The following is a 27,644-nucleotide window of genomic DNA, read 5'->3' as shown; positions in this document are numbered from 1 at the left end:
GAGCCTGTAGAGGCAAGAGTTAGTGATCATGATTCATCTTAGCAACAATAGTTCTTCTTAGGTCTGCAACCATTCTGTTGACTTGCAGCAAACTGCAATGCTTTTCTGTCTTCAGCCTTCCTCTGGAGAGCAGTATAGGTGGTGCAGCTGGTATCCTCCATCATCTGGTTGATGTAATGCAGTCTTGCTCTGCATCTTGTGTCCTTGCCTTTTACTATCCCTTCAATGATATTATAATGACACCATTGTGTCTCGGCTGATGGCTTATCCATGTGCCCATTCTGTGTTGGATAAGGTTCATGAGACATGACTGCACTCTGTGGAGCACCTCTTCATATGACACTTTGTCCACTCAGGAGATATTTAGCATTTTGCTGTATCACCATATGTTGAAGGCTATTTTTTGTGTTTATCTGCTTCTCCGAGTGTCCACGTTTCACTTCTGTACTGCAGTACGCTCCAATCAAACATCTGGAAGAGGCCTTTTTCTGAAATGTCTGTCTATGCAGCCAGATGCAAAAAGGTTTCTTCTCTTTTTAAAAGCAGTTTTCCTGGTTGGTTTGGTTTGGCTTGTAATATCCTCCTTTGATCTTCCATCTGATGTAATTTTGCTCTCTAGATAGTTGAAGGATTCAACAGTCTCCAATTTCTCATTGTTAAGTGAGCATTGGACAACAATATTTTGTTTACTCACAACTAAGAGTTTTGGTGTAGCTTGATTAATTTTTATTTTATGAGGTTTTGACAGTGGTTTCATCTGGGCCATCATCATTTCTAATTGTTAGTAAAGTTGATTTATCTATCAAGAAGTCTAAGAGAGTTTTTATGCTGGAAAGGGCAGGTAAGCAATTCTTAGTGTCGCACTTGTACAACTAATGGACATAATTTAGTTCCAATATTACAGACATACAGGAATCATGGGCTGTGTTTAAATGTGGACCACACTCTGGAGAAGTATATGCCTAGTAAGTGGATTAAGAATGCAAAAGACTCACCATGGCTTAGTAACAAAATTCAGATAATGATGTTGAAACAGGGATTGTTGGAGTCTTGGTTGAAAATTGAATATGGAAATGTTGACAGACAAAAGTTAGTAAACATTTATGCATCTAAAGAGATTAATGCTTGAAATATGCAACAATTTCCACCATCATACCTTAGTAAAAGATCTAGCTGATAATCCAAGAAAATTTTGGGCCTATGTGAAAACAGTAAGCAGGGTGGAGGTCTCTGTCCAGTCACTTGTCAACCAGCCTGGTGTAGCAATAGAAGACAGCAAAAGGAAAGCTGAAGTTTTAAATTTTTTGTTTAACAAACAAATTGTGCAGTAGGATCGTACAGGCATATCATTATTTGGCTATTGCACAGATTCCTGTATTGAGTATATAAAAATTTGAATCTGGCATAGATGAACAACTGAAAGAGTTGAAAGCATATGTCACTATGTCTGGATGAACTCCCCATTTGGCTTTACAGATAGTACTCTAAAGCATTGACCCTTTACTTAACTTGTGTTTATTGCAAATAGCTCGCCAAGCACAAAGTCTGTAGTGATTGGGAAAGAAGCACAGGTGACTTCTGTATATAAGAATGGTAAAAAATGGACCTGCAAAATTAGAGACTTTAACATTGGTTAGCTGCAGAAGTCTTGAGCAAATTCTATCTTCAGATATAATAAATTTCATTTAAACAGAAAGACTTTTGCCCACATTTGAGCATGGGCTTAGAAAGCCTTGCTCATGCAAAACTGAGCTTGATCCTTTCTTACATTTTATCCTGTGAACTTTGGTTGAAGGGAACAAGTAAGTTCCACATTCCCAGCAGATTTCTGGAGAAAGTTAGACACAGTGCCCCCCCTCCCCACTATTTCAATGCAGATATTATTAATGAAGGTGCAGTCATACAGAATATGTGAGTGGCTCAAAGACTTCTTAAGCAACAGAGCCCAATACATTGTGTTGGACAGTGGTTCAAATGGCTCTAAGCACTATGGGACTTAACATCTGTGGTCATCAGTCCCCTAGAACTTAGAACTACTTAAACCTAACTAACCTATGGACATCACACACATCCATGCCCGAGGCAGGATTCGAACCTGCGACCATAGCAGTCGTGCGGTTCCGGACTGAGCACCTGGAACCGCTAGACCACCGCGGCCGGCTGTGTTGGACAGTGAATATTCATCAGAGACAAGGGTATTGTCTGGAGTGTCGCAGGGGAGTGTGATAAGGTCTCTGTATATGTAAGTAATCTGACAGAAAGGGTGAGCAGCAATCAGCAGATGTCTGCTGATTATGCTGTAGTATATGGGAAAGATCATTGTTGAGTGACTGTAGGAGGATACAAGATGATGTAGGCAGAATTTCCATTTGGTGTCATGAATGCAAGTTAATGCAGATGAGTAAGAAAAACAATACTGTAATGTTCAAATACCGGTGTACTGCTTGACATAGTCACCTAAATTAAATATCCAGGCATAACAATTCAAAGCAATATGAAATGGAATGAGTATGTAAAGATTGTACTAGGGAAGGTGAATGGTCAACTTCAGTTTATTGGGTGAGTTTTAGGGAAGTGTAGCTCATCTATAAACAACACCATGTACAGAACACTAGTGCAACCTATTCTTAAGTACAGCTCGATTGTTTGGGATACCCATCCACAAGGATGGATTAAAGGAAGACATCAAAGCAATTCAGAGGTGGATGCTTTACTAGTTAATGTTCAGTTAGATCAACATGTAGGTGTTACAGAGACACCTTATGAACATAAATGGGAATCCTTCCAGGAAAGGCAATGTTCTTTTTTGTAAAACACTATTGAGGTAACTTTGAGAACTGACATTTGCAGGGGACTGCATAATTATTCTACTGTTGCTAAAGTACATTTCATGTAAGAAACAAAGACAAGATACAATAAACTTGGGCTTGTGAGAAGGCATTTAGACATTAATTTTTCCCTTGTTCTATTTGCAAGTGTAACAGGAAAGGAAATGACTAATACTGGTGCCCTCTGTCATGCACCATATGCTAGCTTCTGGAGTATGTATGTAAATGTAAATATATTAAAAACAAAGATTCCAAGACTTACCAAGCGGGAAAACGCCGGTAGACAGGCACAATAAAATAACACACAAACACACACACAAAATTTCTAGCTTTCGCAACCAACGGTTGCTTCTTCAGCAAAGAGGGAAGGAGAGTGAAAGACGAAAGGATGTGGGTTTTAAGGGAGAGGGTAAGGAGTCATTCCAATCCCGGGATCAGAAAGACTTACCTTAGGGGGAAAAAAGGATAGGTATATACTCGCGCGCGTGCACACACACACACACACACACACACACACACACACACACACACACATCCATCCATCCATATACAGACACAAGCAGACAAATATGTCTGCTTGTGTCTGTATATGTATGGATGTGTGTGTGTGTGTGTGTGTGCGCGCGCGCAAGTATATACCAATCCTTTTTTCCCCCTAAGGTAAGTCTTTCCGCTCCCGGGATTGGAATGACTCCTTACCCTCTCCCTTAAAACCCACATCCTTTCGTCTTTCCCTCTCCTTCCCTCTTTCCTGAAGAAGCAACCATTGGTTGCGAAAGCTAGAAATTTTGTGTGTGTGTTTGTGTGTTATTTTATTGTGCCTGTCTAACGGTGCCTTCCCGCTTGTTAAGTCTTGGAATCTTTGTTTTTAATATATTTTTTCCCATGTGGAAGTTTCTTTCTATTTTATTTATGTAAATGTAAATGTAAATTTGTACCTGAAGACCTGCCACTTCCTTTTGCATTTGTATGTAGACATGTTATGGGCTTTATTTTACATAGTGCTTCAGCTTACCTCTAACTGATGAAAATAAGATTGACAACAGCTCATTCAGCAGATACAAAATAACAAAAGAATGCCAGAAGTTATCTCTACTTAGCTCTGTATTGGCTCATAAGAATTAAAACAGTGATATGAATCTTAAAATAGTAATCCAAATTTACCTGACACATGTTGTTAACACAATCATCAACATTTACAGTGCAGTTTTCTCCACTGAATCCAGGAGCACATTCACATTTATAGTGTGTAAAATGGTCAACACACCTGGCTCCGTTACGGCAAGGATTGTATTCTTTTGTGCAGAATGGTATTTTTGTTTCACAATACTCTCCTAATAAAATAAGAAGCATATAATTAGATATCTGTTTAAATATAAGGTCTACAGCAAAAAATATATTCATCTAAAATGTAATTTTATGTTTGATTACATTCACAGACAGCAAATTAATATTCTTTAAGGAAAGAGATACTATGTTGGGCAGGTTTCTGATGAGTATGATATCCCAAGAGACAGAGAGAGAGAGAGCAATATGAGGAGGGAAGAAATCTCATTCTATACTAAACACTTTTCTTTCTTGGCTGCAAATTTGTGTAGTTTTCATAATTTTTATCTACATTATAACAAATGAAATGAAAAAGTACATTTTGTTAGAATATCATGGAAAATCACAATATTATTTCATACCCATAAAACCCTGTGTACAGCGACATTCATAGGCTTGAACCAGATCAATACACGTTGCATTATTTTCACATTTGTTATTGATGCAGTCATCAATGTTGCTCTCACATCTGTCACCAGTGAATCCAGGAGAACAATGGCAGCTGTGAAGAGAATGTAGATTTATTTTGGATTTACTGTTCATTTCTATTTAACAATAAATTCTTGCTAAAGAATACAAAAAAAGTTGTTTTGTAATTTTGATGCTAAATCAGTTAATGTGGCCACTAGTCAGATTTTTTCAGCTAGTTCCTACTCATCAAACAACTGCACTTAATCAAATGATAGAGTTTAATATGCATTCAGCCATGCTTTCCTCCCTCATATCCTACAAATCTCATAATTAAGAAAAACCTTGAAGTAATTGAAATAATGCAAGGTATACATAAACAAAGAAAATCAGCTGTTAGTGTATTACTCATTAATTTTGTGCATACAGTTAGTTTCTATACTTAAATTGTCATAAACCAGTTGTGTTTGCTGAGGCTAAATTTTTCACAGTATAAACAAAGGAAAGTTGGTACTTAAAAAAGCATCTTTCTCACATATACACTCCTGGAAATTGAAATAAGAACACCGTGAATTCATTGTCCCAGGAAGGGGAAACTTTATTGACACATTCCTGGGGTCAGATACATCACATGATCACACTGACAGAACCACAGGCACATAGACACAGGCAACAGAGCATGCACAATGTCGGCACTAGTACAGCGTATATCCACCTTTCGCAGCAATGCAGGCTGCTATTCTCCCATGGAGACGATCGTAGAGATGCTGGATGTAGTCCTGTGGAACGGCTTGCCATGCCATTTCCACCTGGCGCCTCAGTTGGACCAGCGTTCGTGCTGGACGTGCAGACCGCGTGAGACGACGCTTCATCCAGTCCCAAACATGCTCAATGGGGGACAGATCCGGAGATCTTGCTGGCCATGGTAGTTAACTTACACCTTCTAGAGCACATTGGGTGGCACGGGATACATGAGGACGTGCATTGTCCTGTTGGAACAGCAAGTTCCCTTGCCGGTCTAGGAATGGTAGAACGATGGGTTCGATGACGGTTTGGATGTACCGTGCACTATTCAGTGTCCCCTCGACGATCACCAGAGGTGTACGGCCAGTGTAGGAGATCGCTCCCCACACCACGATGCCGGGTGTTGGCCCTGTGTGCCTCGGTCGTATGCAGTCCTGATTGTGGCGCTCACCTGCACGGCGCCAAACACGCATACGACCATCATTGGCACCAAGGCAGAAGCGACTCTCATCGCTGAAGACGACACGTCTCCATTCGTCCCTCCATTCACACCTGTTGCGACACCATTGGAGGCGGGCTGCACGATGTTGGGGCGTGAGCGGAAGACGGCCTAACGGTGTGCGGGGCCGTAGCCCAGCTTCATGGAGACGGTTGTGAATGGTCCTCGCCGATACCCCAGGAGCAACAATGTCCCTAATTTGCTGGGAAGTGGCAGTGCCGTCCCCTACGGCACTGCGTAGGATCCTACGGTCTTGGCGTGCATCCATGCGTCGCTGCGGTCCGGTCCCAGGTTGACGGGCACGTGCACCTTTCGCCGACCACTGGCGACAACATCAATGTACTGTGGAGACCTCACGCCCCACGTGTTGAGCAATTCGGCCGTACGTCCACCCGGCCTCCCGCATGCCCACTATACGCCCTCGCTCAAAGTCCGTCAACTGCACATACGGTTCACGTCCACGCTGTCGCGGCATGCTACCAGTGTTAAAGACTGCGATGGAGCTCCGTATGCCATGGCAAACTGGCTGACACTGACGGCGGCGGTGCACAAATGCTGCGCAGCTAGCGCCATTCGACGGCCAACACCGCGGTTCCAGGTGTGTCCGCTGTGCCGTGCATGTGATCATTGCTTGAACAGCCCTCTCGCAGTGTCCGGAGCAAGTATGGTGGGTCTGACACACTGGTGTCAATGTGTTCTTTTTTCCATTTCCAGGAGTGTATTAAATAGCTATCTTCCATTGCTAGATTAATATTTACATAATTACTTTCAAGTGAAGTTAGAATTCAACAGCAGCCCAGGAGCAGCAACCACAATGGTAAAAATATCAGATATCAACAAGACAAAAGAAGATTGCATCCATGCAAGCTGTTTTTTTTATGGACAATTCCTTGGTGAGTAAGGCTGAGGTAAGTGATGTAATAATAATGCTTGTAGAAAATTTAAATTTTTATGTAAATAATCAGTAACAAATTATACTAATAAAAATTTTTACATATGTCTCCAAAATATTCATTCAGTCACAAACAAAGTGTTCGGTACTGAGATTTTACTAAATATTGAACCATATTTTAGTAATGTTCTATGCCTCACAGAACACTTGAAAAACACAGTCTGGACTGTTTCATTTTCTGTATGAGGCTACATACTAGAAGATTACTACCATAGGATGCATTACTACTGGTATTGCAATTTTATCAAATTTGGTTTGAAATATATTGGATGGATGACAATAGTTCTTGGGGCAGAATTCTGATAAGTGGAATATCCCTCATTACAGGGCATGGCAATAGGTACCAATAGTTGAAACCCTGGTGAAAGTTGTGGTCAAGTGGAGAGTACTGATCAGTCGATAGTTACCAGTGACATTGTATTTGTTGGAATTATGTGAAGAAGTGGTCGAGTGGGGAGTACTGGTCAGTCGTTAGATACCAGTGACATTGTGTTTGTTGCAATTATGTGAAGAAATGCTTTGACAGGATTGTCACTATCTTTCATAACTCCCACTTCCCAGTGAAGATGCAGTATACAAATAGGAAGGAACTTAACAATACAGAATGATAAACTGCTCGTAAAATGAACTTACTGTTCGTAGTTAGTGCATTTCAAATGGATAGACGTTCTTATGGGAGCCACCAAAGAAATAATCAACATCCAGGAAAGTAGCGCATTGAGTTGAGAGGGATTGTATGATGCAGAAGTTTTTATTTACTTCCAGAGTTCTGCAAACCCAATTTTCCCTCCCCTCTTCACTTACTCCCTTTTGATGTGTTGCCCTTACTTTTAAAATGAATAATGCATGACAGTCACATCTTATTTTTGTTGTATTATAATGAATATTGTGAAAAGTTTAAAAAACAGAAAGTGCAGTGTTAATAGGGTTCCATGGCCAATGTCTTTCGAATAAAATAATTTTTGGTGTTAGGTTGTGTCATTATAAAACACTAAAGCAATTAAACTGTTGACATTTTAATCAATTTGCTGTAGTCTTGGTATTTTTTTCCTGAAATGAAAATAGTTGTCCAGATAATCATGATTTCTATGGTAATGATATATAAATACCTGAAGCGTCCCTCCTCAAGTACTTTGCAGGTACCGGAATTCCTGCAGGGATTACCATAACATGCATCTATCATGTATTCACAATGCTTCCCATGATAGCCAGGTGTGCACCGGCATTTGTATTGTCTCTGAGGTAATGGCTGGCATACTCCATTGTTGACACATGGGAATGTGAAACAGGCATCACATTTAGATAAAATCTGTGGGCTTACATGACCTGCAATATGAAATATCCACACATTAAAGTATAACAGAAATATAAGGTTGATTGTAATAACATCATTTAAAGAGTTTGACAACAAAAATTTTACAATGTATAAAAATCTCAGTTTTTTACATTAATTTGTGTCTATTAGACAGTTAAGTTTTAATAACAATAAAACCACATTTGTTCATGAAACTTTTCCACCACAGTTAGAATTATTATTTTTATAATTGGCCTTCCCTTAACATTTATTTTGTGTATATTAAAAGATTTTAAGTATCTTCTACAGTGCACAGAAAGATTTGCCTTGACAACTGCTTTTGTGTGAGTAGTTGCATATGAGAGAACTATTCACAAGGTGAATACTGTAACTGCTGTAAACTGACTGACTGCTCAGAACTGAAGACAAGACTGCTGTATTATATAATCAGCAGGGAATATCATGGCATCACTGTGTTGTGATTCTACAAGGATTTTGTTGCACCACTTCATTATTCACATATGACAATCAGCATTAAATATTGTATTATTCTAAGTCTGAAATTTGGAGTGTTAGTATTATTCTGCAGGAACCATTTTTGAATAACTAGTGTGAAGTATAACTTATAATTATTTCTGTTATATAATACAGTACTTATATGTATGTTTTGGTGGATTTTGAGAATATGACCAGAGCACTTGTAGCGCAAGCATAAAAATATTAATTGAAGCACTGGATACAAAAACAGCTTTTCTCAGAAACAAATATTTTTCAGGACAGCAAAGAAATATACTAAATAATTTGATATTATCCTGTTCTCAAATGTATTTATATGTTGCTACCTAGAAATACTTGAATAGTTCCTGATAAATCCCAGTGCCATATGCTGTAGCATAACATCCAGCAACAAACGTCTTTATAAAATAGAATCTTCAGTAGCCCTGGAATTTCTCCAACTATATTTTATTTAACTCAAGGTCTGATAACATTTGCCAGAAAAAAGATGAAGTTAGATCAGAAATGCAGAGAACTCTACTAATCAAACTTCCATTTTTGCCTCCCACTATCATCGCCAGAGTCAATAATATCCTAGTTCAGTCTGTTTTTGTTTCCTCTGCTGAGGCCATTAGTGTTACGAAGAAGTTTCAGCTCTTGCTTGTCAAATAAAGAAAATGAGACTTGAGGTTTAGGACTTTTAGCTTCTGTTATATCTTTTTTATCACAACTGCTTTCTTTCTGTACATCTTCATTTTTTGCCACAAAACACTGTCTTTGGGATTCATGAAAAGCATTCATCAAAATCACAAACACAATAGAGGCAATAGACCACTCAACACAGCACAAAAATTTCTAGGAAGGCAACAGAAAACATTCAGATTGCACTGCCACAAACTTTCTCAAATGCCAGAGGCTGGTTTTGTGAAAACCTTTTTGGATATGGGTTGCTTTTGTAAAACCACCCTACTTCAAAAGTGTAGTAATGTAGGATGAGACCTGTTTTGCTTTGTTTGGTTATTGAGCATATGGGCATCAGCCATGGCTACCAGAATATACGAAAAACAAGGAGAAAAGGGAGTTGTTATTTTTTACAATGAACTTCTCAATTGTGACACATGTTAAGAATTTCACTTGCCAATAAGAAGAGACAAGAATGGTAGAGAGATCGTTTCATGCTGAAACAATGAAAGTGAACTGAATTCACCTAAATGTAAAGTAGTGTAATAGCCTAATATGCATAAGAAAAAGCTGTGCCAGTTGACAAAATATGATACTGAAATTAAACAGACTTTTGAAAATTACATAAAGCAGGATATTATACACATGCATTTAAACTTCCTTGTCTTCTTTACCCAACACAATAGGCATAAATTTTTTCCTTTGAATTTATAGAATCAATTAAAATTATCTTACATAGCAACAGTATTTAAATGAAGAATCTTTCCGTCATCATCAGCTTACCTTAAACTAGCCAAAAATGTAATAGCAAATATATTTAGGTGGCTAGTGTATTACATTCCTTAAATTGCAATACACAGTTACAAAACTGTTGATAAGAAAATAATGTTTAACATAACTTTGACTTGAATGTTTACCTTTGCACTGGAATGATGATGCTGGTGTTGTCAATAATAATTTATCCTTCATAGATAGTGGTTCAGCACAGCGTGCAATTCCTGGTTCCACATAATCTCTTTTTACCCATTCAGCTAACCATTTCATTTTACAGTCACAGTAGAAAGGATTTGCTCCTAGGGCCCTGAAAGATTTGTCATAAGTAACTGGAAGACATTTAGAAAGCACATATATTGTAATAAAATACTGCAATTGATGTCATACTTACAAGTGGGTAATTGACTGCAGATCAATAAAAGAGCCTTCTGGAACCATTGATATGTCATTACCATGAAGTGATCTGGAAGATATTAAATTAGTCTTGTTCTCCATAAAATAACAGCATAAGTGACTTAATTATATTTACTCTCAACATCTTTGTCAGGATGTACATTAGGTAAATTCAGCTATGCTTAACTTTTTATTTAAAGATCCAGTTAATTAGATATTGTATTACTTTTTGTTGTAACTGTTGCTTTACAAGAAATGAGAGCCCAGTTGCAACTAGTTATACATATATTAGAATAAATGAAATGAGAGCCCTAGCTAATTCTACATTAAATTAAATGCCCCTATATTTACTTTTGACTGACACATTCTTACATGAACTCTAGTTGCTAGTAAATGACATTACAAAGTACAGATATAAGTGGAGGATTACTTACATGATTCGTAAGGACTTGAGACCAGCTAGGGCATCTCTCTCTATACACTGCAATTTATTGTAACTGATGATACTAGGGAAAGAGAAAAATTGAACTCATTACATGGCCTTTCCCAGAGCAGACTAAGTACCAATTAATTGTAATGTACTAAGTTTATCATTATTCACTTGCCCTATTAGACACAGGTATTGATCAAAATTTCACTATTATGTCACTGCTACTACGGCATATGTACACATACATCGAAAATATCTGGTATACTTGTAACCCCACGTCATTTTCATCGAATGCTAGGTAGTGTACCGTGAACCATATGCTACCTCTAACTTTTAAATAATGCTGGTAGATGTTTGTTAATATAGCCTTTTTTCAGTTTCAGATCCATAATTTTCACAGTGGTAACAGAAATAAATTGAAGTTATTGCACAACAGGAATGCATTGCAAGTTCCTCTAAAAGTCTGGGGCCTCTTTGTTGAACAAATTTGTAAGGCCATACAAATTGCAGTGCAACCCATGTGTTTAGCATGTTCAAAACATTTCTGCTGTCTTCCTCACTTCTTACATCAATCCATTTCTGAGTTTAGTTCATTTAGTCATAAGTACACTTCGTGCATTCTTTCTCACTGACATACAGTCCACCTAAACCTGTTTTAAAAATTTGCATCACATATTAAAATGCTTTATGAGATTTTAGTCTTTGTTGTAGTCTTAAATATTATACAAGATGTTTTAGGAGTGATGGTCAATGTTCAGGGATATGACAAGAATGATCATTCAAAAAAGTAAAGTAAACATGGGCTCTAAAACACATACCTTAAGAGCTATAAGCAAATCTTGATCTTTTATACTGTGAAGCAGATCTCTCCTACTGCAAGCTCTTTGCTTTCCATATTTTAAGAAGTGTTAGCACAGACCAAAACAAGAAAAAAAGTCCAGTAAACATGCGCTCTAAAATGCATAGTTTAAGAGCTAATTTGACACACAACACTTCTAATGAACAAGTGCTCATAAGAATGAGATTTTCACTCTGCAGCGGAGTGTGCGCTGATATGAAACTTCCTGGCAGATTAAAACTGTGTGCCCGACCGAGACTCGAACTCGGGACCTTTGCCTTTCGCGGGCAAGTGCTCTACCATCTGAGCTACCGAAGCACGACTCACGCCCAGTACTCACAGCTTTACTTCTGCCAGTACCTCGTCTCCTACCTTCCAAATCTCATTCTGGAAACATCCCCCAGGCTGTGACTTCTGAAATTTTCCCGGCGTATTTGTTCTTCTAATAATTTCCGGGTATGCAGCCGGATCCCGTCGACATTCTGCCACGATATTTCGGCCCAGAGACGTCCGGCCATCATCAGGTGAGTACACAACTACTGAAGAGCCCAGGTGCAGTCGCGGTATTTATACCGATTCTCGCGCACGTGTTGACATGCGCGGCATAGCCGAGTTGTACGTGCTGCCCTCGGTGGTGAAAGTAAAAGATCATCTAGTCATTGAGTATCGAATGACGCTGTCTATTCCGCTGTGAATGTATAATTTTAATAACAGGATTCCAAGTTTTATCCAGTTGAAAGCCGTTGTCACGATTTATAAGATTATCGGCAAGACGTATTTCCACTGATTCCTTGATTACGGAATCCCAAAATCCTGAAACCGGAGCTAAAATTTTTGTTCCATTGTATTCCATTGAATGTCCCAATGAAATACAGTGCTCTGCTACTGCCGATTTTGACGGTTGCCGCAGACGGGTGTATCTTTCATGTTCTGTACATCGTTCATGGACAGTTCTTGTCGTCTGGCCAATATATGCAGAGCCACATTCACAGGGAATTTTGTAGACGCCTGCTTTCTTCAGTTGTAAATCGTCTTTAACGGATCCAACCAGGGCCCGGTTCTTTGCTGGTGGACGGAAGATAACCTTGATTTTATTCTTCTTCAGTAATCGGCCTATTTTCGACGACACATTCCCGGCGTATGGAAGCAAAGAACCGGGCCCTGGTTGGATCCGTTAAAGACGATTTACAACTGAAGAAAGCAGGCGTCTACAAAATTCCCTGTGAATGTGGCTCTGCATATATTGGCCAGACGACAAGAACTGTCCATGAACGATGTACAGAACATGAAAGATACACCCGTCTGCGGCAACCGTCAAAATCGGCAGTAGCAGAGCACTGTATTTCATTGGGACATTCAATGGAATACAATGGAACAAAAATTTTAGCTCCGGTTTCAGGATTTTGGGATTCCGTAATCAAGGAATCAGTGGAAATACGTCTTGCCGATAATCTTATAAATCATGACAACGGCTTTCAACTGGATAAAACTTGGAATCCTGTTATTAAAATTATACATTCACAGCGGAATAGACAGCGTCATTCGATACTCAATGACTAGATGATCTTTTACTTTCACCACCGAGGGCAGCACGTACAACTCGGCTATGCCGCGCATGTCAACACGTGCGCGAGAATCGGTATAAATACCGCGACTGCACCTGGGCTCTTCAGTAGTTGTGTACTCACCTGATGATGGCCGGACGTCTCTGGGCCGAAATATCGTGGCAGAATGTCGACGGGATCCGGCTGCATACCCGGAAATTATTAGAATCCCCCAGGCTGTGGCTAAGCCATGTCTCCGCAATATCCTTTCTTTCAGGAGTGCTAGTTCTGCAAGTTTCGCAGGAGAGCTTCTGTAAAGTTTGGAAGGTAGGAGACGAGGTACTGGCAGAAGTAAAGCTGTGAGTACCGGGCGTGAGTCGTGCTTCGGTAGCTCAGATGGTAGAGCACTTGCCCGCGAAAGGCAAAGGTCCCGAGTTCGAGTCTCGGTCGGGCACACAGTTTTAATCTGCCAGGAAGTTTCAAGTGCTCATAACTTTCAAGATACACATTTTAGAGCACATATTTACTGGACATTTTTTTTCTTTTTTGGTCCATTCTACCACTTTCCAAAATATGGAAATCAAAGAGCTTGCAGTAGAAGAGATTTGTTTTACAATATCGAAGATCAAGTATTGCTCATAGCTCATAGGTTTGCATTTTAGAGCCCATGTTTACTTGATGTTTTTGTTTCAAATGATCTTTCCTGTCATATCCCTGAATATTGACCATCACTTCTGAAACACCCTGTATAGTGTCTGATGATACTGGAAGAAAGAGAAAATTTCATTGCTTGTTAGTGTTATCATTCTGAAGGAAGAAAGGAAGGATGTCTTGTCGACATTGAGGTCATTAGAGATGACACAAGCTCAAATTGTGTCAAGGATGCGGAAGGAAGTCAGCTGTGTCCTTTCAAAGGAACCATTCCGGCATTTGCCTGGAGTGACTGAGGGAAATCACAGGAAACCTCAATCTGGATACACGAACAAGAGTTTGAACTGTTGTCCTACTGAATGGAAGTCTGCTGCGCCATCTCACCCAGTTGTTGTCATTCTAATAATAATCTAAAATGTAGAATAAATTTCCTTTACTATGGTCAAGAATTTTTTGTCATCAGACTACCGGTTTCAGTCTATGATGACCACCTTCAGATATGTTTATAAAAACATGTCCTAATGTACTGCAGCCATAGTGGCATCATCAAATGATAAACACAAAATTAGCATTTAACATTTGATGATGGCTCTATGGCTGCAGTACATTAGGACATGTGTTATTCTGTGTATTTGGGTCACTGTTTTATTTGCAACCATTTCACAGATTGTGAATCTACAACTTCATTCATTCCGTATCATAACAGTTTATTTGCTGACTGGATCAACGAAACATATTAAACTAAAAAATGTGTACGTCTCCATACATTCATGTAAGTCTGGTGTAATTACATCATTCTTTTTCAAGAAGAAAACTTTTCAGCCCAATTTTTACAGTGATAGATACCTGGGAAACGACATCTTTTATATTTGCTCCTATAGCACAAGACAATGTAGGAGAAAAAAATATTTTTGCATTCCAAATACAAATTATTTCAATTAGTAACTAATATAAGCTTGAGACTCCTAGGAGCTGAATACACAAAAACTGAAATGGAAAAAATCCTGACTGTTAAGCTAGCAATGTACATCCACCTTGAGAATTATTTAATTGTGAATAAAATAATTTTTTGGCATCACAAAAATTGTTGCAAGTATTAATACAATACTGATTTAGTGCATGGATTCTATACTTATGTTTGGATAAAAAGTGATTCTGTAACATATACTCAAAACATGGTTTTTAATTATGATGCTTTTCCTCTCTGAGTCGCAGTTTTGAGATTACTGTTTTATATTTTTCAAATGCATTTTAAAGTTTTCTCTAACACAATGCCTTGTGATGTAACTAAAATATTCTGCTAAAAAAACTCTGTTGTATGTGTTTACTGCTATACTTCTGTGCATCAAGCTAATGGAGCAATGTTGTTGCATGTTACACTTGAATATTCAATATTTTCATCTTCTAAAATTCTGTACTCTTAAAATAAAATATACTCACAGGGTAGACAGTTTAGTCAGGTTGACAAAACTGTAATTTGCCAAAATTTGTATCTGATTGTTACTCAGGTCCCTGTCAAACAAACAAAAAATAAAATAGTATGTTAGAATATTTGTGTACATGAGCTTAAATAAGTCAGTTTCATTATTCTTACAATGAACTGTCTCTGGACTAAATCATTAACATTCACTTTCATACTGCTCAAACAGTTAGGAAATGGCAACTCTTGCAATGTTAGGATTATCACTATGTGTTTTGCAAGAAGGTTGATGCTCTGAACTTACAATCTGGTCAGTGATTTTAGATGACTCAGCCGCTCTCTGTGAATCATTTGAATTTCATTGACATCCAAATACCTGCAACAAACACGTGACGTTATTGACCTGCATGTCCAAAAGCAAAATGGTATGGGATTGTGGGTATTTAGGAAAAGGGTTCACGAAAACATATCAGCCGCAAATTGTATCATAATTAATGAAGTAACTTACAGCTCTGAAGTCTCTGGTGGAATGCCTTTGGGAATTTCCTTTAGCTTCACCCTGCTGCAACGCACAACTGTACCAGTACAAGAGCATTTTGGGGGGCAATAGTTATCTCCAAGGCAGCCTTGATCATTATCACCTGAAAAGAAAATATTGAACCCTCAGTGGAACAATAGAACAAACAAAGACAGTCACAGAAATAAACTGCAGTATAAATAAGCAGATTACAAAAATTACCAGTTATGTCCAATTCAGACCAACATAGTACTTATTTTTTTGGCAGCTGGCTTTGTCAATTCAAACATTTATTTTAATTCAGTAACTAGCTAAAATAACTTCCACAGCACATCTTCATGCATATTTCAATGAAATGAATTTTTGTGAAGTAAAGTGTGTATGCCAAAGTCTAGATTTGACTACAGTTATTAGAAATAACTGCAATGTGTGGCTATCATATTTCTCAAACAATGGAAAATCCAGGCTGGAATGTAACAATACCAGAGAGGGAAAGTTGCTACTCACCATATAGCAGAGATGCTGAGTTGTGATAGGCATCTGCAGTGATGAGCAATCCCTCTCAAAATATACTAACGGTCTCACTGAAGCCTTCACTAACCATAATTATCCTCCCATCTTTGTATAAAAACAAATCTCCCGCACCTTATCTTTCCAGTCTTCCACCAACTCCCCCAAAGCATTCCCCTCATAACTCAATACCATCCGTGACTGGAGCAACTGAATCACATTCTCCGCCAGGGTTTCGATTACCTCTCGTCGTGCCCTGAAATGAGAAATGTCCTGCCCACTATCCTTCCCACCCCTCCTACCATGGTGTTGCCCTGTTCACCGAACCTACACAATATACTCGTCCATCCTTACACAACCCCTGCTCCCAATCCCTTGCCTCATGGCTCATACCCCTGTAATAGACCTAGATGCAGGACCTGTCCCCGACATCCCCCTACCACCACCTACTCAAGTCCGGTCACTAACATCACCTATCCCATCAAAGGCAGGGCTACCTCTGAAACCAGTCATGTGATTTACAAGCTAAGCTGCAACCACTGTGCTGCATTCTATGTAGGCATGACGACCAACAAGCTGTCTGTTAGCATGAATGGCCACCGACAAACTGTGGCCAAAAAATAAGTGGACCACCCTGTTACAGAACATGCTGCCAAACATGACATCCCTCATCTCAATGACTGCTTCACAGCCTGTGCCATATGGATCCTTCCCACCAACACCAGCTTTTCTGAACTGTGCATGTGGGAACTCTCCCTGCAATATATTCTACGTTCCCGTAACCCTCCTGGCCTCAACCTTCGTTAGTCACTGACCTCACACATCCAGCCCCCTCCCTGTTCCCATTGTAGCACTACAGAGCCATCATTTCACTGCCACACCCAGTCTTTTAATTGTTTTTTATTTCTCTCCCTTTCGCTATTTACCCCCCTCCACACCTTCCTCCTGCCCTCTGTCTAAACTGCAACACTTCACTGTCTACCATTCCCACCATACTATCCCTCCTCTTCCGCGCCCCAGCCTCCTCCTTACCCCCACCCAGTTGCCACTCCCATTATGCAATGGTGCTGCTGCTTGCAGTGTGGTTTCAGTTCTCTGAGACTGCAGACGTGTGTGCAAGTAGCGCGCGCATGTGTGTGTGTGTGTGTGTGTGTGTGTGTGTGTGTGTGTGTTTTTCTACTGCTGACAGAGGCGTTAATGGCCAAAAGCTATAATTGTGTGAAGTTTTTTGTTGTGCCTATCGCGACTCAGCACCTCTGCTATATGGTGAGTAGCAACTTTCCTTCTCTGGTATTGTATCATATTTCTCACATGTATTTAAAAATTCTTTTTTGCTGTTTCTTCAAGTATTTTGTTTCATTTAAGAAATCAGTTTCATGGCCACACCATCATTCTGTAAAATACTCTTGAACCACAGATCACTAACACTTTTCAGTTCAGTGCCTAGAATTAAACTGATTCATCACTGTCAGCTCATAACATTAGGTCCTAAACCAAGCACAAAGAAAGGATTAGCAAAGGACTTACAGCTTCAAAAATGATGTAGTAGTTAGATTAGTGTCCTAATTATTATGTATTCTGTCACAATACATGGAGAGGCATTATAAGTGCTATCTAATGTTTTCTCTCAAATATTATTTAAGAAAACAATCAAAAGTTCTCATTTATTTGCCACACAAACAGGCAAATGCATTCCTAAACTTATGTGCTACGTGTAGTTATTTCCTGTCATTTTGGTTATTAATACTTATGTTTATGTTACTGAGGCCTTCTCACATCTTTTGTGTGTTATGGTGCTCAGTGTTAAAAACTTCAGTTGATTCATTCATTCATTCATTCATTCTTGTGTTCCATAGATCCCATCAAGAAGGAGAATGTTCAGAAATGTGGAATGACTTAAGGTATACATTAGCCTGAGACAAATATGTCAAAGAATCTGAGTACTGTTTTAACAATAAACTATCAGTATATAGCTTAATGCTATTCACACTTACACTATTCAAATTTAATAAAGTAAATCAGTAAGAAAGCTACTACTCTGAAAGGATAATTTCAGTATATAATAGCTCTTTGTCTGATGATAGCAGCTTAATGTGTACTTGATTACAAAGGCATTTTTCAGAGAGAATATATAAACGTCTATAAATAATGAGTCCTATTAGTATTACATTAGTACATGTCATACCATTTTATGACACACACTAATTGCCATGTAGCTAGCAGAAATGTTCAATCACTGAATCTCGGTATTTAGTGACCTCCATGCCAGATTACCTAGAAAAAGTGTTCTGAATTCAGCCCAAAAATATGAAAAATACATTTTCATAAATGTGTCTTAGAGCACTATTTTCTTGGCAACATGTCACACTTTTGTTTAATTTTTTGGCTAACACTGATGTAGCTTTTATTTGATTATTTGATTACTTTCTTTGCCAGGTATTGTCTCATTGACTTTTATTGTTTTTGTTTTCATATCTGTTAGAATGCATTCATTCATCACAATAGCCTTTCAACTATAAATTTACTTGTACTGTATTCAATACTAGAAGTATGGGTGGGAGGGGTGAACACAAATAACATAAGGGGTAAAGGTAATCACTTGCTGTATAGTACACACACACACACACACACACACACACACACACACACACACACACACACACACACACACACACACACACAAAGTCAGTCATTTTTGTACTTACTAGTACATTTAAATTCATGCTGTGGCAGTTCATGAACAGGGACATCTTTTACACGCAGTGGCAACTGGCACCGGGGACTGCCTGTGCTGAGATCTCGCTTCCTTAACCACTCCGCAAACCATGCCAAATGACAATTGCAGTTGAACGGGTTTGACAGCAGATTTCTGTAATTATACTCATTTGAAATGCAAACAGAGGAAATGTAACATTTTGTAAGAAGATACTATTTTTCAGTTACTTACAGAGTATGGAGTGATGTGAGGAAATCAAATGAGCCAGGCATCACACATGTTATCTGGTTGTCATACAGAGACCTGCAAGGAAAGTATGAGTTATAAATAGGAATAGGTATAAACAATTAACATAAATTCATCAGATTAAAGCAACAAATATAGAACGTAATTTGTCAGCTTCTCCTGGCATAATTCATGATGAAAGAGTTCACAGATGAGTGTCCAGATGTTACTGTCCAGTGGGCACAATAATGTGGAAGCAACCACAACAGCTTTCCATCACCAGTTTGCTTGCTGAAATTTTATGCTTGTATGACAATGACATCTGGCTCTTCACCTGTGAACTATTTCATTAGGAAGAAAGCAAACTTACTGTTCTGTTATATTATAGATGTTAGTTAAGAATTTTTTCTTCAGTGCACAGAAGACATTTTAAGCATATCAAATATGTAAGTACACTTTTAATTGTATTAAAAAGTAAGAATGAATTAATAAGACAATTCCTTACAGCAACAATTCTCAATTTTTGAAACCATGGAAATAACTATTTCAGTTTTCAAACGTGATATTGATCTGTTATATACAATTTTTGTACCAGAGATTTTGAGAGCAGCTACAAATATAACTAGTATATAAGAAATTACATCATAGTAAATACAAAAATACAGTTCACTGCAACATGTTTGTTGTAGTTCATTCAAGCTGAATACTTACAGAATTTTAAGACTGTTGAGGCCAGTAAACATTTTGTTATGTACTTCTCTAATTTTGTTTTCTGACAACAACCTATAACATAAAAGAAAGAATGCATGCATTGAATAATGTGACTGTGAAATAATTGCAGACAAAGTAGACATCTCTTGCAAATAATCGTAACTGAAACCACACTTACAACTCTGTTAACCGTGCCGTGCCCTCAAAAGCGTTTTCTTCGATTCCTGTTATTCGGTTTCTTCTCAGGTCAATTTTCAATAAATTTGGTAATCGACCAAATAACCCGTCAGATTTTATTCGACCGATTACATTATCATTCAGCAACCTGAAAGAAAGAAAAACTGTAATTATAATATCTACTTGTAACTCTGACTTGCATTACTTCTAAGGAAGTGTCTGATTATTTTGTGAAGTGAGCTGCAATTTAAATCTGTGGAATTCAAAGAGTCTGCTCTCTAAGAAATGGAGAACAATGTAGCAGTTCTAATGTAAAGACATCATATTTTGGAAAAAAAAAATCCTGTTACTAACACAGTCAAAACACCTGCACAGTTTTTCGCAAAATGATTTAACTTCTTTATTGTAAGATATTAAACTGTTCTTTATGACAGAGAGTTTGAATTTATTGCTTTATTCAATGAATTCTCTTTCAAATTTGCAACTTATAGAAAGTGAATTATTATTAATTCTGAAGGTATTGTTCTGGAGGAAGGGGTTTAAATCCTTAAATGGCTATCCTGATTCTGCTCTTCTGTCATTTACTCTTTCAGATGCTCTGGCTAGAATTGTGCACACTGACTTTTACTACTTTTACTATGTCTTATCTGCAAAAGAAGTACTTTTTCCTGATAGAGAAGTGAGGTACACTTCTGTGAATGTTCAACCTTTTTATTATGCACAGGTTGTCAACTCTTGGGCATTACTATCAGAATATCAGGGTGATTGATGAAAAATGGAGAAGATTAGCTGGAACTGTAGCTTCTGGTTTTTCAAACTATACTATCAGTTAACAGACATAAGTAACTGATATATCTTTATATCTTTTCCATCAACAGATAAAGATACATCAATAGTAAAGAGCATGGATGCAATATGTGTAGTGGCATCACAACAACAGGCAATAACTGCTAGCCACCCAAGCTGGTCCGTGGTGAATTGTGAAGATGGCAGTATAACTAGCCGAAGAACAGGTGGAAGTCAATTCTCTCTGGGCAGTCACCTCAAGCAAACAATAACCAGCTACACTATGCCACCATCTCGTCACTGGCACTGCTGCACCTTGTTTACAACTGTGCTCCACTACTCTGGACTCTGCCAGATTTGTCATCTTGCCCTGCTGCACTGTCATAGCCCCCTTTGAATCAGAAGATGATTTTCCCCACTAAACTGTAAATGTCTTGATAAATCAAATGATAGTACACCTTTGTTGTATAAGCGTTGCTTGCATGCTGTTATTCAATAATCTGTTCACTCAAAAAATACTCACAAGTAACATATGTATTTTTTGCTTTCTTTTCTGCCTTCATAAATTTTTGAAGGTTCACAAATTCTTTGCCAATTTTTTATACAATTATGCTCTGTCTCATAAATAAGAGTAACATACTCCTGGAATTCCTTGTTTCAACTTTTGTCTAACACACCAAGAAAATGCGTACAGTTTTTATTAGTTCATGAATCAGTACTCTGTTACTTATTCATTGCACCATTAAAGTCTTAAAGTATTTTAAACTCCAATTATGTTTTTGGAATATGCTTCTTTCTACATTTGTTGAACTTAGGATTTTGTGACATCGTTTGTTTAACCTGAGATGTGCTTTTTTTCCTCGTAACATGATTTCTTTCTTTTACACATGATGGACATGACAATCATTACACACAATAGTTTCTATGCAACATTATCCACAGCCACAGGCTTGATAGACTCAGAGTAATAACCTGAAGTTTTTGCACCACTAGTCTATTACAGTTTCTGAAGTATCCAAAGACTGCCTTCAAACAAGAGCACAGACACAACTGCATCATGCAGTAATAGTTGGAGAGGTATTTATTTTGACTTGTATGAACAGTGCCTCTATTAACATAGTCTTGTGAAATAAAATGCTGTGCATTCTACAACTGTATCTAAAAACTTTTCTTACAGACAAAAATTGCAAAAGTATTTTAGATTGCCTGGAGAAAATATAAATGTTCTTCATGATATTCCCGAGCCAATAATGCTGCAAAGAAAAATAGTTGTGTGTTGATAATAAATAGAGGAGGAGAAGTATTAAAGAAATCTCATATTGCTTCTATTTATTAAGTATGAAGAATATTTGTCATTTGTACTATAAGTAGCTCTTGGAAGATAGCTTATGCAGACTAGATGTAATGTCTCAGGAGAACAGTTATCAAACCTGTTATGATAATGTTTCTGTGACTTAAGGCTAAAAATTATAACAAAATAATTTTGTTTGCTTAATTTATCTCTTCTTGCAATCTTTTAAGGGAACCAAGAGCTCTAGTCTGAATAATGTACATAATGGTTGGTACTGTCATTGTTTTATAAAATGTTGATGGTATTTCTGTTCAGATTTGATCTATTTGGATTTTTTTGTTCCATATAATAGCTGCTGTCTCTACATTCTGGTGTTTTAAAAGATATAATTTTCAAAACTGCAGAAATGTGATACTTGCTCTGTTAAATTTACATCAATTATTATTTTGCTTTTAATGGATATTTTGCATCTGAATGGTATTAGTTTTTTTATAGTTGTTGACAGTTTCAAAATGTGTTTATTTGTGATTATCTTTACACAATAGCCATGGTTCTACAGCAGATTTCATGTTTTGTCAGGCATTATTTGGTAATCTCCTCATAAACACAAAGCTGAGATCTTGAATTTGAAAGATTTATCATGAGAGCATTATTTGGCAGCCACTAAAACTGTCAGATGGGAGATATTAAAATGTTGAAAATAAAATGAAACTTTCTGAAATTCATGACATTTTAGCCCCTAACAGAATTCATGTTAAGCTCTACATTAGGTACAGAATTAAACACAGTCTTGGATTGTATTTATCACAACTTATTTGGACAGCAACAATCTGCAGCAGCAGGCCGCATTCCGAATGTGTAGCCAACATAGCCTATGACAATGATTTGCAACTCTAGCTAAAAATGTGATACCAAATTGTTATATAAATGAACCTATCATAGTGATGTGAGTTACGTATATTACTGTAAACTTTATGTAATGATGACAGATATGAGAGGCATTCAATAAATAACGCAACACCTTTTTTTCCATGGCCTATCTCAGTTGTAAAAAAAGCATAATTTGTTGTAGGACATCATGGAATATTCGCAATTCAGCCCCAATAGTTTCATGAAATTCTGACTGGTGTCGGTCCTATACACAGCCTTCAAAATGTGTCCGCAATGGAGTTGCATTCCAAACAGAGAGCTGTCACTGAGTTTTTTTGGCAGAAAACCAGAGCATCACTGATATTTTGATATTTGTAGGTGCTTGCAGAAGGTCTACAGAGACATGGGCAGTGAACAAAAGCGTATGAGTTGTTGGGCGAGGCTTCTGTCACCATTGCAACAAAGTCGCACAAACATGTCCAGTCTACCATTTGCTGCCCAGTCACACACAGCTCACAATTAAACATCTTGCTGCACAATTAGATGTCTCTATTGGTAGTGCAGACAAACTCACCAATGAGCAAGATGTTGGCTCTGACTTTGACCAGTGGAGTGGTACTTGTTGGCATACAGGCTCACCCACTAAGATTACATAAGACCATCACACTGAACAGAGATTAGGCTTCTTTCAGTGAAAAAAAAAAAAAAATGTGTTGCGTTACTTACTGAACACCCCTCATATTAACTATACTTATACTTTTGCGCACATAGTAGGGACATACAGTATTTAAGATTTTATTTTCCAATACCAGAATATTTGTGAATTATGTGTTTGAATTTAACTAAAAATAGTGTAACAAAGGTCCTCCTCCTTGTTAGAAATAACCTACTTCAATGTAATACAACATCTTGAAACAATATACTCACAGTTCTGTGGTGTACATTGGAATGTCTTTAGGAATTTCTGAGAGACCTCTTCCTGAGCAGTCAACAAGGGTCCCATCGCAAGAACACCCAGCAGGGCATTCAGTGTCAATGAGACATTCACCTGCTAACCGTGTCCGGTATTCTTCTACACCTGACAGCAGAATCATTGATATATTACTAGCAATTTTTTTTTTTTTGAACAAGTTGTAAAAATTATAAGTGCATATTCAACTGTCGATTTATGTCAATTCAGTACTTCATTAACTATGATTATTATTTTTTAGAATGATTATTTTGTTTTGTAAATCAAAGTTACACTTATTTACTGGAGGAAAACATAGAAGAAAAACTGGTAAAGAAGAAAAAGTGGTAAAGAAGAAAAAGTGGTAAAGAAGAAAAACTGGTACACTTGGATATAAAGACAGGAAATGAATGTGCCAGTGAGAAGTAGTGATATGATCCAAAAATAGCAGAAACAGGATTTACTCTCTGTCAGCTGAAATTGTTTTGAAAGCAGTGTTGCCATACAGATAATTAATTCTCAGTTTGTGGTAAATGAAAATTCTTTCATTGAATGTCAGGAACAAACTAATCAAAAAAGACAAAGTCAGATTGAAATGCAAGGATGCATATGAAATATGTTGGCTAGTGAAGCATTTCTTTTAGTTTTGGAGTAAATTATATTATGTATTCTACAACACTGCAATTTCCAAAATTAATTGGCTCTTTTAGATGAATGACCTTGAGAGCCCATTACCAAAAAAGGCAGTGATTTTTACAACTGAGTTATTATTCTGACACAATCTCTCTTACTTACCTACTGAAACAAAACTGAAGTATAACACACATTAGTTGCAACATACATAAGCTCTTAGTCACCTAAAATTAAATATAAGGTTAGAGCCAAGCACCCCACAACATGTACGGTTATTAGGTAAGGTTTGGGAATGGTTTTACATGCAGTTGTAAAGTGAAGTTCAAGTTAAATACAATGCAACAGTGTTTATTAACATGTAATCTGTGATAGATGATGAGCAATGAATACTATTTTTCCCCATTGTTTGGAAACCAGCACACCAGAGACTTTCTCTCCACAGGGAGAATTATTTGTTATTGATAATACAAGCAGTAATTATAAGAAAGTTTGTAACTGATTCTAAACTTTTTAAAAAGTTTACAGTTACAAAAAATCACTGTACAAGAGAGTGACAACATATATCTGATCCTATACATTTACTAAGGTAAGTGGTGAAGTTATGATGTCATGGTCTTTGTTATAACAATTTTGATTTAAAATAATTACAAGTCTATTAGTGCCACGATTTATAACTCTTAATAATGAATAGCCATTATAAAAGTTATATATATATTTTTTATTATTACTGTCTCTGGAAATCGTGGAAGTGGTTAAAATTGTGAAGAGACAAGAAGGTTGGACAACACTTCCCATGAAGAGGCACAATATCCAGTGCATTTACCCCGGACCTCTGCTGAAACAAATCAGTCAGTTCATTTCCTCTTCCATGCATTTTAACAACATATCTCACACAAAGGTCTTTAATACTTCATAGATTACTCCAACAAGGCTATGAATTTCTCAAATGAAGCCCTGAAATTAGGCTTTCTCTCCATGATATCCTTCGCACACCACCACCTGCTAACCTCCACAACATCCTTGTCAAATTACCCTGATGATTCTCCATATGACAAGATTCCTACCTTTATAATCATTCCACAATAAAACCAGGCCAATACCCCAACCCACTGCCACTGCCATTTTCACTGGCAGAGCAACATGTGAATTTACTCATCATATATACCATTTGACACACACTCACTGCAAGGCTCTCTGTATAGAGATGACCACCACCTAATGGGCAGAACACATGAATGGACACAGAATCATTGCTTACTTTGGGGACATCCTGTGCCCAGTTGCTACACAGAACAGTATAAGCGTAGGGACCTTAGATATGCTATATCATATAATCCATTCTCTCTTCAACACACAATTTCACCTCCAATATGATGGTTGTAAGTACTTTCTCTTTTCCCTTTTGAACTCTCTCCCTTTCCCCTTATTTTTCTATTCCTTAATTGCACTATTATTTTCACTTTTAATTTTCTTCTCCTTTTCTACACAAATGATCTTGCATTCCTACTCTGTGCCTTTGATCACCTATAAATAGAAGGTAGCACAGTGCTTAGGGATATATTATCTTTGACCTCCTCTCTCTGATATCTTTTCTGCATCTTCACCTCCCTTTTTCTTCAAAACATATAGATCCCTCTTAACCTAGCATCTGGGAGACCTGCCACCCTGACACACTGCCTTTTTCCAACCTCCACCAACCAGACCCTATTTTTCTCCTGGAGAAGGAATGCACAGTACTGAGAAATATGAGGACTGTTTTCTATTTTAAATGTTTCCATCCTGGTACTGAGAGCTGGGCCTCCAGAAGGTATGTAATGACCAGCCTTCTGTCTCTTTATGATTTTAACTTTTTTTTATATGTGCTAATCACCATAAAATATTACCTACAGAAGCTTTATTGAATTAATACTATTATTTCTTCTATATTAAATTACATACCACTGTTAGTGATATATTAATTAGAAAGATATTAAGGTAATTGTGAGAAATGGGTTTTGTGTCTAGAGTGCTGCATATTTAGAATAATTGTCCTAATTGTCATTAGAAAACAGTGGCATGTACTGTAAAAAGTAAGTTAATTTTAAGCTGACAATAAGTGAAAATGAATAACAATTTTACTCACTTTGTTGAATCAAAATTTGAAAATCTCATTGCTGGAAATTACTGATTTTCTTTCATTTTCATCTGCTAATAAGATGTATTTACATTTCCCTCAAAAGTTCCAGTAACTACACTAATATATTATCTGAGGATTAATTAGAACGGAAACAAACCATTTTACATTAGATTGTGTGATTAAGAAAGGTATGAGAGAGAGAGAGAGATCAAGAGGAAAGGATTGTTATATGGTAGTGAGCATGTAATCAAAGGGAAAGGACCCGTACAAAGCAGTGAGGTGTCTGCTCGCTTACCCTTACATTTGAACTTCTCATCTCTGAGAGATTCAATGCGTCTCCTCTGCATGCGCTTTGGAGAATCACAGCGGGCTCCAGATGTTTCAATGGGGTTACGGTGCAGGTACTCAGCCAGCCATCGCAGGTTGCAGTCGCATATAAATGGATTCCGAGCCAAGTGCCTACAGAAAGCATAATGCATTACAAATGATATGAACAGTATCTATGTCAGATATCTCAGGTCAGATTAAATTGAAAAACATTCCATGAAAGTGATGATTAATATCAATAGTCTATAGTGGACCTATGCATGGAGCACCTCAAAAACACATAACAGGAAACAGCATTTACACTAGTGTTTTAGTTCTTATGCTGTTTCTGACAAAAGTATGTACACTCACACAAACAACCACACAGACACCCAAATGTGCACTCCCATGGCCACGATGAGATTCTATGAATTTCTATTATTGTTGTATAATTAATATCAAACAAATCTTAAACAAATTGTTACTCAGTGATACATTCAGTATAGAAATCTCACTCTTTCATTGCACTATATCTAAATTTTTTGTGTGGATTTTTTTTG

At 37.5% G+C, this 27,644-nt stretch overlaps 1 protein-coding gene across 3 annotated transcripts in view; it reads right to left on the bottom strand.

Moving 5' to 3' along the window:
- LOC126266830 (protein slit) overlaps nucleotides 1–27,644 on the bottom strand; it is a 1,561,007-nt gene that overhangs the window by 17,894 nt on the left and 1,515,469 nt on the right. For 2 of the 3 annotated variants that reach the window (XM_049971385.1, XM_049971387.1), the window contains exons 14-28: nucleotides 27,074–27,237; nucleotides 24,008–24,158; nucleotides 20,135–20,281; nucleotides 19,957–20,028; nucleotides 19,252–19,323; nucleotides 19,010–19,173; nucleotides 15,786–15,918; nucleotides 15,582–15,653; nucleotides 15,298–15,369; nucleotides 10,829–10,900; nucleotides 10,393–10,464; nucleotides 10,145–10,308; nucleotides 7,867–8,083; nucleotides 4,517–4,656; nucleotides 3,993–4,162 (exon numbers count right to left, since the gene is read on the bottom strand). In XM_049971385.1, coding sequence (XP_049827342.1) covers nucleotides 3,993–4,162; nucleotides 4,517–4,656; nucleotides 7,867–8,083; nucleotides 10,145–10,308; nucleotides 10,393–10,464; nucleotides 10,829–10,900; nucleotides 15,298–15,369; nucleotides 15,582–15,653; nucleotides 15,786–15,918; nucleotides 19,010–19,173; nucleotides 19,252–19,323; nucleotides 19,957–20,028; nucleotides 20,135–20,281; nucleotides 24,008–24,158; nucleotides 27,074–27,237 — 1,882 coding nt within the window. The remainder of the gene's footprint in view (nucleotides 1–3,992; nucleotides 4,163–4,516; nucleotides 4,657–7,866; nucleotides 8,084–10,144; nucleotides 10,309–10,392; nucleotides 10,465–10,828; nucleotides 10,901–15,297; nucleotides 15,370–15,581; nucleotides 15,654–15,785; nucleotides 15,919–19,009; nucleotides 19,174–19,251; nucleotides 19,324–19,956; nucleotides 20,029–20,134; nucleotides 20,282–24,007; nucleotides 24,159–27,073; nucleotides 27,238–27,644) is intronic. The other variant, XM_049971386.1, reaches the window with a different exon arrangement.

This window comes from Schistocerca gregaria, chromosome 4, assembly GCF_023897955.1.
Source record: "Schistocerca gregaria isolate iqSchGreg1 chromosome 4, iqSchGreg1.2, whole genome shotgun sequence".
Classification (NCBI taxonomy): domain Eukaryota; kingdom Metazoa; phylum Arthropoda; class Insecta; order Orthoptera; family Acrididae; genus Schistocerca; species Schistocerca gregaria.
The sequence above is the reverse complement of the archived record's forward strand: the minus strand, read 5'-3'. Positions and strand labels throughout refer to the sequence as shown.